The 12,910-nt window shown below is 30.2% G+C and overlaps 1 protein-coding gene across 1 annotated transcript; it reads right to left on the bottom strand.

Moving 5' to 3' along the window:
* Nucleotides 1-586: 586 nt before the first annotated feature.
* On the bottom strand, nucleotides 587-3,047 carry LOC138347531 (uncharacterized). The gene is made up of 5 exons (XM_069295826.1): nucleotides 2,732-3,047; nucleotides 1,888-2,282; nucleotides 1,378-1,657; nucleotides 1,163-1,257; nucleotides 587-1,042 (listed from the first exon to the last, which is right to left on the bottom strand). The coding sequence occupies exons 1-5, from the start codon at nucleotides 3,045-3,047 to the stop codon at nucleotides 587-589; spliced, it is 1,542 nt and encodes a 513-aa protein (XP_069151927.1).
* Between the last annotated feature and the right edge of the window lie 9,863 nt (nucleotides 3,048-12,910).

Raw genomic sequence — 12,910 nt, 5'->3', positions numbered from 1 at the left:
CCCTTATCAGACACCTGTTAGTAACATGGCAAGCTGGGTTGATAGCTTCAGCCCAGAAACTTTGAGGAAGATTTGACTCAATGATCATGGTCCTGACAATGTTCACCAAGGTTCTGTTTTTTCTTTCCACCACTCCATTTTGTTGAGGAGTTCTTGGAGTAGAAAAATTATGACTAGTATCATTTTCCATCCAAAATTGATCCAGTTTTGAGTTCTCAAACTCAGTTCCATAATCATATCTAATCCCATAAATCACTTGATTCAATTTAGTCTGAATCATTTTGAAGAAGACCACCAATTCTTCAGGTGTCTCTGCTTTTGATCTTAGGAATCTTGTCCATGTGTATCTTGAGTAATCATCAACCTTCACCAGAATGTATTTCTTGCCATTTCTGCTTTGAACCATCAAAGGTCCACATAAGTCCATGTGTAACAGCTCCAGTACTCTTGATGAGGTTACTTGCTTCTTTGACTTGAAGGATGATCTGATTTGTTTTCCTTTGACACAAGCTTCACATATTTTGTTTTCACAAAACTTCAACTTTGGCAAACCTCGGACCAGGTCCTTAGAAATCAGTTTATTCAATCAAGATGAGCTCACATGCCCTAGCCTGTGATGCCAAAGATCACCATTTTCATTTCGAGCACTAAGACATGTCAGATCATCTCCATGAGACATTTCTAAGTTGGCCACATACATGTTTTTACTTCTAAAGGCAGTGAGAATCACTTTCTTTGTAGTTAGACTAACCACAGTGCAATTCTCAGAAGTAAACTTGACTTCATTTCCCTTGTCACAAATTTGAGATACACTCAAAAGACTGTACTTCAACCCATCAACATGATACATATTGTCAATTGATTTTTCAAGAGACTTTCCCACTTTACCAACTCCCAAAATGTACCCCTTCTTTCCATTACCAAAAGAGACATCTCCTCCCTGAAGTGTCTTGAGTGAGAGGAAATTTTTGATATCACCAGTCATATGTTTAGAGCATCCACTGTCCATATACCAACATTGACTGCTGCTCCTCTCACTCACCTGCAACAATAATCACTTGTTAAGCTTGGGAACCCATTTCAATTTGAGTTCCCAGAAGGCAGACAAGGGAGTAATCAGATTGTATCTAGTCCAATAGGGCAGTTTTTGTAACTTTCTAACAAAGGACTTTGGAGAAGAAACATATTTTTTTCTTTGAAAATCTATCAGTTGAAACATGTTTTGGAGGATCAGGTCTTTCTTTGGATACTCTTTGCCTTTCAGTATAATTAGAGAGTCTTTCATGAGAATTTTTCCAGCCAGCACACTCTCCCTTTAAATGCCCATTTTACCACAGTGAAGACAAAGTAGATTGTCAGACACAAACACATACTTACTGTGAGGGTTAAAGGGAGGAGTAATATTCAAACTTCCTAGACCTTTCTTATTGAAATTACTCTGATTTGTTGCACTTGACAGCAACTTAGAGGATTTTGTCCACTTAAGAGATTTTTCAAGTTCTTCCTTAAGTTTGATAATATCCTTTTCTAAGTTGTTACTCTTCTCCAAAGCCAATCCCAGATTTTTCTCAGTGGTTTTCAGTTTTTCTTCAGTTTCAATTTGTAAACCATTTGACCTTCCATTTATCTTTTCAGCTTCTTCAGTTATCTGAGTCAACTGTTTTTAAGTTCAGTGTTGTCAGACTCTAGAGACACCATTTTATCTTCAATTTTTGACAGTTTCTCCTCCAATTTAACCTTGTTTTCAGTTAAACTGTCAAGTTCAGCATTCATAATGTCTCTTTCATAAGTTAATTCAATTACTGAATTAATCATAACATTTGCTAATGTTCTCAATTTTTTAAGAGAATAATTATTCAGATCATGTTTCATATCAAGAAGAGTTACCTTGTCATCCTCTTCTTCATTTTCTGTATGAGCCATGAAAGCAAACATTTCATTGAATATGGTTTCCTCTTCATCAACCACCACCATAGACACGTCGTTTAGTTCATCAGGATCTTCTGAGTCACTTGAAGAGTCTCCCCATGTAGCAAGAGCCTTTTTGACCACATAGTCAGCAACAACTTTGCGATCATTTTTACTGAGTACCAGGTCCCTTCTCTTCTCTTTGTCACTTCTTGGTTTTTGATATTCCTTATTTTCAGTTTTGAGTAAAGGACACTCTCTAATAAAGTGCCCAACTTTTCCACACTTGTAGCAAGTATCATTTTGAGTAGTAGTTCGAGGACCATTTGTTCCGCTTGTAAAACCTTTGTTCTTTTTCACAATTTTTTTGAAATCTATTGATGAGATAAGACATATCATCATCACTGGAGTCTTCATCAGATTTGTATTTCAGCACCAAGGACTTATTTTTTTTGACTTATTTCTTTGACAAATTGTGATTTCGATTTATCTCATGAGTCTTCAGATTTCCAATGAGAGCATCCATTGTCAGCACCTTCAGATATTTAGCTTCAGTAATGGCATCAACCTTGCTTTCCCAGGACTTTGGAAGAATTCGAAGCACTTACCTGACTTGCTTGCTCATACTGGTAGGTTCCCCAAGACTTCTCAACTCATTGGTAATAGAGGGACAATTTTGTGAACATCTCATAAATGGTTTCTCCTTCTTTTATCTTGAAGTTTTCATACAAAGAGGTGAGCATATCAATCTTTGATTCTTTGACTTGTTCAGTTCCTTCATGAGCTGTTTTTAAACAGTCCCAAATTTCTTTTGCAGACTCACAGGCTGAGACACGATTGAACTCATTTGGCTCTATCCCACAGACAAGAAGAGTTTTTGCCTTGTAGCCCTTTTCTATCTTCTTCCTATCAACTTTATCATATTTTTGTCTAGGCTTTGGAACAAGCCTGGTTTTCTCTCCATCCTTTTCTTCTATCATCGGAATAAACGGTCCATCTAGTACGATATCCCATAGCTCACTGTCTTCAGCCATGAGGAAATCATGCATTCTAATTTTCCACCAACTATAGAAATGTCCATTGAAACGAGGATGTCTGGTTGAAGATTGAACTTCTTCTAGATTAAGTGGAGCAGCCATTCTAGAACAGATATCACTTACTTAGTGTTAACCAAATAGAGAGTGCCTACTCTGATACCACTTGATAGACTATGTGCCTTCACTTATCAGTCAATGGACCAGGTCCCTTGACACACTAACAATGATGAATAGAAAGTAAATGTAGTATAAACAACAAAATAATTTTACGTGGAAACCTCCTTGCTTAAGGGAGTAAAACCACGACCTGCCTCACAGGATTTTCAACCGTTTTCACTAATCTTAACAAGCAAAAGTGAAACCCAATTACAACATATGTGAGAAAAAGTTTTTAATCTCACAGTCAAGCAATAATCGCTATTGCTTGACAAGCCTAAGTAGATTTTACTCTACCCACTAAGCTATACCTCCTAGACAACTTAGAATTTTTATACCACACACTAATTCCTTTATAGATTTAGGAATAGTTTACAATATAAGACCAAGAGCATATATTCTTAAACAATACACTATATGCTGCTAATTTCAGTTGTTGTTTTGAATAATTCTTCTGCTTTGATTTCCGATAGCCTTTGCAAGTGTTCTTGAAAATGCTTTATCAAGTTGCAAAAACTAAGTAATAATGTTTAGGAAAGTGACTTTTAGATGGACAAGTTACTTTCCTTAAACTCTTTGCCATTGGTTGGAGAGTTCTGACTTTTTGACGCCGTTGGGAAATGTGCACCCAATTTCTATACCTTCTCCAGCTGGCAGTCAACCGGCTAGTCACATTGGGATCCTGGTACCTTTACTAGGTCCCTGAGTTTGTTTCATCTTCAAAACTCTAGTAGGAACCTGGTACCTTTATAAGGTCTTTGAGTTTGTCAAATCATCAAAACTACAAATAACACTGATAATTAAAGAAAACTCACTAAAATATGAAACACTAGATGAAGAGTGATCTGTTTTGTTATAGATCAGCAAGTGCTTTCAGCAATAAATAAAGTGTTGCTTGTGTGATTATGTCGAAACAAGCAAATTCACAATTCAATTAAAAAAAATAGACTCCATTATTGTCGTTATGATGTTAAAAGATGAAAACAGCAAGGATTCAAAGTAAAGAGAAGGGAAAAGGATGAAATACCTGTAACTCTGAGGCCAAACAGAGGTTAAGGAATAATTCGGATGATTATTTTCATCGTCATTATTGTCTTCATCGGAAAAATCAAATTCGTTTTCATCAAACTCCTCTTCTTCTTCTTCACTCTATGTAGAAACTCTCTTCACATATATAATTCTTCATCATCTTAGCTCCCACAAACCTATGCACCAAATTTCATCAAATCAAACAAACAAAAAAAAAAAAAACCGTAACCCTTTGGAGTTGTTCAACTTTACTTCTAGTAATCTAATTTAGTATATAGTATTTGAATTTTCTATATATACATGATGATGGTGATGAGCCACGACTTCGAACTAAACCATATATAATACTTTTTCCTGATATTATACTCATATATATCTTTGTGTACTTGTACTGATCATATATATGATTCTGATTTCCAAAATCCATTAATTGTAATAAATACATGATTGAAAACGTACATCGAGCTTCTTGTGACCTTAATACACGTGCAAACATGTAATGATGTATATTTTTATGTATGTATACAAGAAAAACATAGTATATACAAGTGGAGAAAACAATTAATTACAAGGGGGAAATAATAACAAAGAAAATTAAATAAAAACTTGTTATAAATATATTGCAGACGAAGAGATGAATGGAAAAAAAATGAGAATTAAGGCTCTTATGAAAGAGGTAGGCTTTTTTAGTTTCTGTGCAACTAGCTAGCTAGTAAAATGTTCAGACTTAAATGCACTATTTATATAGGCAAGATGTGATCTCGGGTTAGCCCATGAATATGAAGAAAATTTTGTTGAGAAGGTCAATTTTATTGTGTGTAATTCAAATTTAATTGAAATAGAGCAAATCATATATATAATGAGAGAGAGGATGAAAATGCCTTAATTTACAAACATGTTTATGGATAGGGCTAATTAATTTAGTTGAACAATTTCAAATCACGAACAGTGCACAGCCGCTTGTATTATTAGGTTTTTTGTTATTTAATTATTTATTTTAAAATACATACTCCGATACTGTTTCTATGTTACATTATTGAATTTGCATTCTAGATAATAGTTTTAGTTCGATATAACATCTTAAACATTTAGATTCTAGAATCTCAGTTTCCAAACTTTCAACTTAGTTATCGTTTGCTTCACAATGTGTCTCATCAATAAATATTATGTTATTAATTTGTGAATAACATATGTTGCAATACTGTCTTTGAATATCTCCTGTCAATTCATTAATTTTCAGGACAAATAAGAATAGATTAAGGCCGTAGATTCTTTGTGCAACATTATCATAAAAGAGAAGTGTTCTAAATCTTCTCCCAAACCTCAATATTGTTCTAACCTGAGTCTTGGCTCCATGCATGCCTCCTTTATACATGTTTGTTTCATATTTCTTTTTGGCGGAACCCATAGGTAGCCTCTTAAAGTTGACACTAATTTTCACTTAGACTTTTCAAGTGGGCTTTGTTCATTTTAAACACCTCAAATAGGGGTCTGCTATGTCATTTTGACACCTTTTCGTTAATCAGCTGAAATTATAAACTGTGTAGTACACTTGCGGATGACATATCATGATGACTAATTAAAAGCTAACATATGTCATTTGAGTGTAAAAACAATAATTTTAAAATAAATTATTAAAAATAATTAAGTTTTCAATAAAAATAAATAAATAAAATTACGTCTTTTCTACCATCCACCCCACCTTGCTCAGCTCCACCCCTACCGATCCACCTTACTTCTATCCCTTTTGCCTCCCCAACCTCCCGCCAAATTTTGGTTCTTCTTCCATTTTTTCTTTAAAAAATTCATTAGATTTTTTTTTTCGTGAATTTGATTTTGAGAACCATATATGACATTTATTCTTCAATTTTTTTTTTTTGAAAAAAATGGTGTGCTTTGTTCTAATTTTTATTTCAAAATTAGTGTGATGATTTTTCATAATTTTGTTCTTATAAAAGTTTTTGAAATTAGTGCGGTAGTTTTTTATTTTATTTTTGCATATTTTGTAAGGTTTTTATCATGATTTTGCATGGTGGAAGGTAGAATAAGTGGTAGGGATAAAGAGTGAAGAAGAAGAAGAAAAAAAAATTTAAAAAAAAACTCCTCAAGCTTTCAAACAAACACAAAAAAACATGATATCAAGTATCTAAAATAAACAAGCATAATTAAAGTGTCTAAGTAAAAATTTGTGTCAATTTTAAGTGGTCAGTGATCGATTAGCCCTTTCTCTTTTAATGGTTGTTTATTGTGAACACGGGAGACCTAATTTATGACCATATCTAGATCTTTTACACAATATTATCATTAATATTTATTTTTGGTTTATTTTGATGTTTTTATTTTTTTTTTGAGCAAGTTTTACTTTGTAAAAAAATTAAAATAAAGTCACATGTTAGGATGCAAGTTTTGCTTTCATTTACAAAAAGAAAATATGTTTTCTTTTACTTTTACGTTTTAATAAATAATTAGTAATGGATATATTTTTTATGATATTTTTATATTAGTTTAGCAATATTTTATATTCAACGACAAAATATATATTTTTCAGATCTACTTTTGTACACGCATGCCATTACACACAAATCACATTTTAACACTATTCAAAGATCTCCGGTTTAAAAATTTAATTGGTCATTGAGAATCAAACGTGTTAATGTAATATTCTTTCTTTTAACATTAATATAATATAAATTCAACTAGTAAGTTTCTTGATGTTCAAATTGATATTATCATACATTGATGCAAATGAGTGTATATTGTATCATGTTCATCTGTTCTTTGAATTATTATTCATAATTTATTTTTTAGAAAAAATCAATGAATTCAAAAGAAAATGTTACCACAAAATGGACTCATTCAATTAAATTTCTCATGAATTGAATATTAAACATGAATGTATGAATTTGCATAAAACGTTCTATTATTTTTGTAAAAATTCATTTGTTTGAGGCATTAGGATTCTGTTTAGGACCTACTAAGGTTGACTAAGTTGGTTGAGTGAGCGGTTTCCTATAAAAAAAATTTTGAGATCGTTTTTCTTAATCACCAGCTAGTATTTTGCAAGTCAAATCTAATTGATTGCACTAAACTTGCCTAAATAGTGCAATTTATATCTTGTGATTTGCGAATTATTATACAAGAGCAAATTTATTCAATATATATGCACCCAAACGATAAAAATTGTGAATTTCATTAGGGTTTCCCTGCCAACACGTAAAAGAGAAATTTTTTTGGCTGATGACAAAGAAAATACAAGGTGTTATAGATATATCAAACTTTAAAGCAAATATAGATACATTTAGAGCACTTTTTGCAATGAAAAAATGTGATTATACACTTTTTTAAGATGCATAAAACGAAGTCAAAGAATGTGATTATGCATCTCGACTAAATTATTATAAAAAATAATCAAAGGTATTTAACTTAACTCAAGATGTATAAATTAAACAAAAATTATTACACGATATATACACCAACAAAATAATGATTACACTTTTAGATCTATGTATGTCAAAACTAAAAAAGTACAGTTACACATTAAAGTGAGATCAATAAAAATGAAGCATAATAGGTAAAAATATACAAATAAAAGTAATTTTATCCAATTAACTATTTTTAAAGGTATAAGTCAATAACTATTTTTAAAGGTATAAGTCAATCGTGCTAAAATTATGAGATTTGGAGGTACTTAATATCTTTTGGTAAAATTACATAAATTAGATTCATTAGGTAAAATATTTATCCAAATAAGATGACTCAACACAAAATATTTATTCTGATTGGACCCACATCTCAAGCTACTAATACGACGATTTCCTTATTCTATTCATTAAACCACTGTTTCTTTTATATATATATATATATATATAAAAGAAACAGTGGTTTAATGAATAGATCAAGGAGACCCATTGTATAAATATGTGTGTGTATGTGTATATATAGATATATATGTATATATGTATAAATTAAAATTAAATTTTCATTTTCGCTAGAAAAAAATGATATATGTAAGTCATCTGTATAACAATAAGAATATATATATATATATATATATATATATATAAATCATTTTTTTAACAAGAAGTATATCACCTCTAAATAACAAAATTAAAGATTTATATCAAACCCTTCTCCTTACAAAAAGTAGAACATTTATTTCCGAGTTTTTTTAGTTGGATTTTTTCTTGTACACTTATTACATATTATTTGTTGAATTTAAGCGCTTGTTTGAACTTCGTATTAAGGTATTTTTTTTAAAAAAATAATTCTTCAACTATGCATGCAAGTATACTCTTCAAGAGGAAACACACTTTTAGGCAAGGAATATTGAATTTTTCAAGAACAATGACCACGTGTGCCATGCATGTCAGAGTCGGACTATTTAATAATATATTTTCTATATTTTTAATTATATTTATTATTTTTTAAATTGATATATCTATTAATAAAACAATTATTGATGCAGTAAATTTATCATTTTGTCCTTATTAATCTTAAAGTTGATGAACTTAAAATTTATGATTTTAAAAGAAGTTTCATTTTTTTTAAAAAAAAATTATTGATGATATAATAGGTAAAAAAAAGTTGTTCTTTCTTAATTTTTCAAATGAAAAAGTAATTAGAGATAACTATAAAAAAAAAAGAATAGATAAGTAATTAGGAACAAATAGAGTGACTAAATACTTTTTCCGTTTACTTTTATTTTGTCAAATTTTGATTTCATATACTCATTAAAAAAACAATAATTTATATGACTATTTTATCAAACTACCTCTCTAGTTGAAGTTTAGTATTAGGTTTGAAAAATAATTTAGTGAAATAAGTAAACTAATATTAAAGATAAAACATAAAGAATACCATTTTCTCTTTTCATATTAATTGACTATTTTTCGCTTTGTACTATACTTAAGAAATTATAAATAAGAAGATAATTTCACGTATTAAAATTTTTATTGATTCACTCGTTAAAAAATTTGTTGGGAATTTTACAAACAAATATGAACACTTTTGAAAAGAATTATTTGCAAGGGTAATCTATTAAAAATTTAATTGATGTTTTCTTGATTTAGTAAGGTGATTAACTAATATGGGCAGAGAGAGTAATAATTACTCTCTTCATCTACTTTTAATTGTCATGTTGCGCTTTTCGGAAGTTAATTTGACTAATTTTCAAATTTAAGTTATATTATATTAATTTGACAATTTAAACAAAAACAATTAGATATCAAAAAACTATACGAAAAGTACTATAAATTGCAATTTTTTCATATCAATATGACAAAAAAATACTTTATAAAATGTTAATCAAAATTCTTATTATTTAACTCTATAAATAAAAATTTGACAATTAAAAATAAACATAGACAATATCAAATTACCTCTAATTATAGAATTAAGGAACATCAAAAAATGTCATTAATCTTCGAGAAGGTGGGGAAAATCATGAGTTGATTTTCACCTAAAAGTTATAGACATTCACAATTAAGTTAATAATATTTATAAATATTTATAACACTCCCCCCTTTAGATATCCATCGATAGATTATGTGTTTCATTAAAATATTAGTTCTTTCATTTAAATGACTTTAAACTTTTTGAAAGTTAATGTGGCTAATTTTCAAAGTAAAATTAGATTATATTAATTTGATATTTTAAACAAAAAAAATAGATAAAAGAACTATACTAAAAATACTATAAATTGTATATTTTTTGCATATCAATATGATGAAAAAATGCATCATGAAATGTTATTCAAAGTACGTATTATTTAACTCTAAAAAAGGAAATTATGACGATTAAAAAGGAACAGAAATCGTACTAGAAATTTTTTATAGAAAAACATTATTTGTTATATTGGTAAAAGTCTTGCTAGAAAAATCCAGTTGGACAAATCCAAACTAAGGGGAAAAGTGTATGACACCCCCCACCCTCCACCCCAATGACAATATCACATTATTTCTGTAAGACAATATATTTCAATCTTATACGCGTTCCTTTCAAATTTCTGTCATCTTTTCAAAGAAAATCACACATTTTTAAGTGGAATTACTTGCTTAATTGGTATCTTGGCATGCTATAGAAGGACCAATGTTTAATTGTCTCATTGAATATGGTAATATGATAGTATCCTCACATAGCTTTTATTATGTAGATCAAATTGTCTTCTTGCATTTGTATAATAAAAAAATTTCTTAATGACATAAATTGATATAAATATTTGATTTAACCAAATATCTGTACATAAAAATGAAATTAAATCTTTTTTACACATTAATAAAAAATATTAGGAAAAATTACTTAACTACACTCCTTTAATTATCTTAATAACCATTTATCCCTATTTATTATAAAATTTTCAAAAGTCCCTTATCCCCCCAATTAAAAAAATATGAAAGATACATAAAGATTTTCCACCTTTTTTCACCCAATTGGCAAGTTTTACTTTACTAAAACAAAATCCTATTTTCAAGCTACCCACTTCCCCATTAACAGCCCCAATTAAAATTTACCACATTAATTTTTATTCCTTTTTTTATTTCCTTAGGTTTTAGGAGTATAATTGTCTAATTTGAATTCCCCATTCCACACGTTTGCAGTTTAACAAAATTTGAATTCAAGTACAAATTTGCAGCCATATCTATTTGATATTTTGTAGGAGCCTCCTTCTTTCTAACCAGATTTTCTAAGTTTTTAAAGGGTAAACATTTTAGTCTCCTCCTTTCTCTTCATCGTGTGAGTTTACAAATATTATGGAAGAGTATAAATCTGGAGATGGTAATTCACAACACCAACTGAAGATGACATTGTTAACATAGATTATTAATTAGCTGAGACAGGATGAACAAGTTTTTATGTTGTTTTGTGTTGAAGACAATTATCTTTTGTGTTTTTTTAAAAGCTTATTGGTATTACAATAGTTTGTTAGTTATTAATGTTATGTGTTTTCAAGTTATTGTTTTAGACACAGTTGTTGCTTTATAACGTTAAGGTACAAAATTTTTATTGTTTCAGTTTAAGTAATTTTGACAGTTAATTTACAAAATGAAGTATATGACACTTAAGATCTAATGTGTATGATACATTATTGTTTGAGTTTCAAGTATTTTTCACTTATAAAAATGATGTATATGATACATAAGTTATAATATATACATGTACAAATATTGCAGTTATATATTTAGCAACTTGAATTATACGAATGTATATGATACATCATATACATAAACAAACTAATCACAGATTAATATTACAGTGCAAAGCACCACTAGAATGTAATATATCAAAATTATAGTTCATAAGGCAGTACACATGAAACATGTAGTACACATTTGAACAAGTCAAGTTTTGGGACACTATTATAACTCATAAGGGAGCATACACGAAAAATATAACATATTTTCAATCATATGAATGTATCTGATACATAATATACATAAATAAACTCATCTTTAATTACTATAACATTGAAACCCAACACTGTTAAATATGATATATCAAATTTATAACTCATAAGGCTGTATACACGAACCATTAGTAAACAATTGAACAAGTCAATTTTTTTGTACACTTGAATAACTAAAAAGACAATATACACGTAACATATAACATATTTTCAATAATATGCATGTATATGATACATCACATACACAAACAAACTCATATAGCATTACTGTTACATTGAAAACGCACCACTGTTGAATTGTCACGATCCAAAACGAGCCGCGAGTGGCACCCGCACTTATCCTCCTATGTGAGCGAACCAACCAATCTAAACCCCAACATTTCAACATAATAAACATAAAATAATGCGGAAGACTTAAAACTCATTAAACAAATCAATTAATAACTTCTAAATTTTATAATTTACTATCCCCAAAATCTGGAAGTCATCATCACAAGAACATCTATCCTCAAATTACTAAATCTAAGAGTATCTAAGAAGCTAAAATAACTAAACAGCTAGTCCATGCATGAACTTCAAGGCATCAAGACATGAAGAAGAAGTTCCAGTCCAAGCTAGAAGCAATAGCTCACCCTCAAATCTGGTGTGATGAAGACTGGCTAGAGTTGCGGTTGAGTTAAAGTCGACGGTACGTTTGCTGCACTCAACAATTAACAAAGGAAAACAAATACAAGTAGGGGTCAGTACAAAACACAAGTACTGAGTAGGTATCATCGGCCAACTCAAAATAGAAAGCAATATATATTAGATAATATCATAAAATCAGCTACAATACTCAACAGGTAGCAACAACAAGTACTATAATCATTGATAAATAACGCCAAGTACACCCATGAGGACTCAAGCCTCCATACCATACTCATTTGGGAAATAGGTTCATTAAATTGAGTATATTAACATATTTCAAGATTCATTCTCTTTACTATCCTGGTGTCGTAACGTGACACTCTGATCCTCATCATACTATCCTGGTGTCGGAACGTGACACTCTGATCCTCAACATACTATCATGGTGTTGGAACGTGACACCCGATCCATTAATACTATCCTGGTGTCGGAACGTTACACCCGATCCTCTATTACTATCCTGGTGCCGGAACGTGACACCCGATCCATTAATACTATCCTGGTGCCGGAACGTGACACCCGATCCACGAACCTCATTCTTTTAGTTCGTCAAGCCTTCTTTTATACCAAGGCATCATCATTAACAAAGAGGTTTCAAGGTTTAGGAATCAATAGCCTCATCATACTTATTTTATCACAATTATATAATCACATCATGCAAGCACACAATTAAGCATATAGGAGACTTTAC

Source organism: Solanum lycopersicum, chromosome 3, assembly GCF_036512215.1.
Source record: "Solanum lycopersicum chromosome 3, SLM_r2.1".
NCBI lineage: Eukaryota > Viridiplantae > Streptophyta > Magnoliopsida > Solanales > Solanaceae > Solanum > Solanum lycopersicum.
The sequence above is the reverse complement of the archived record's forward strand: the minus strand, read 5'-3'. Positions and strand labels throughout refer to the sequence as shown.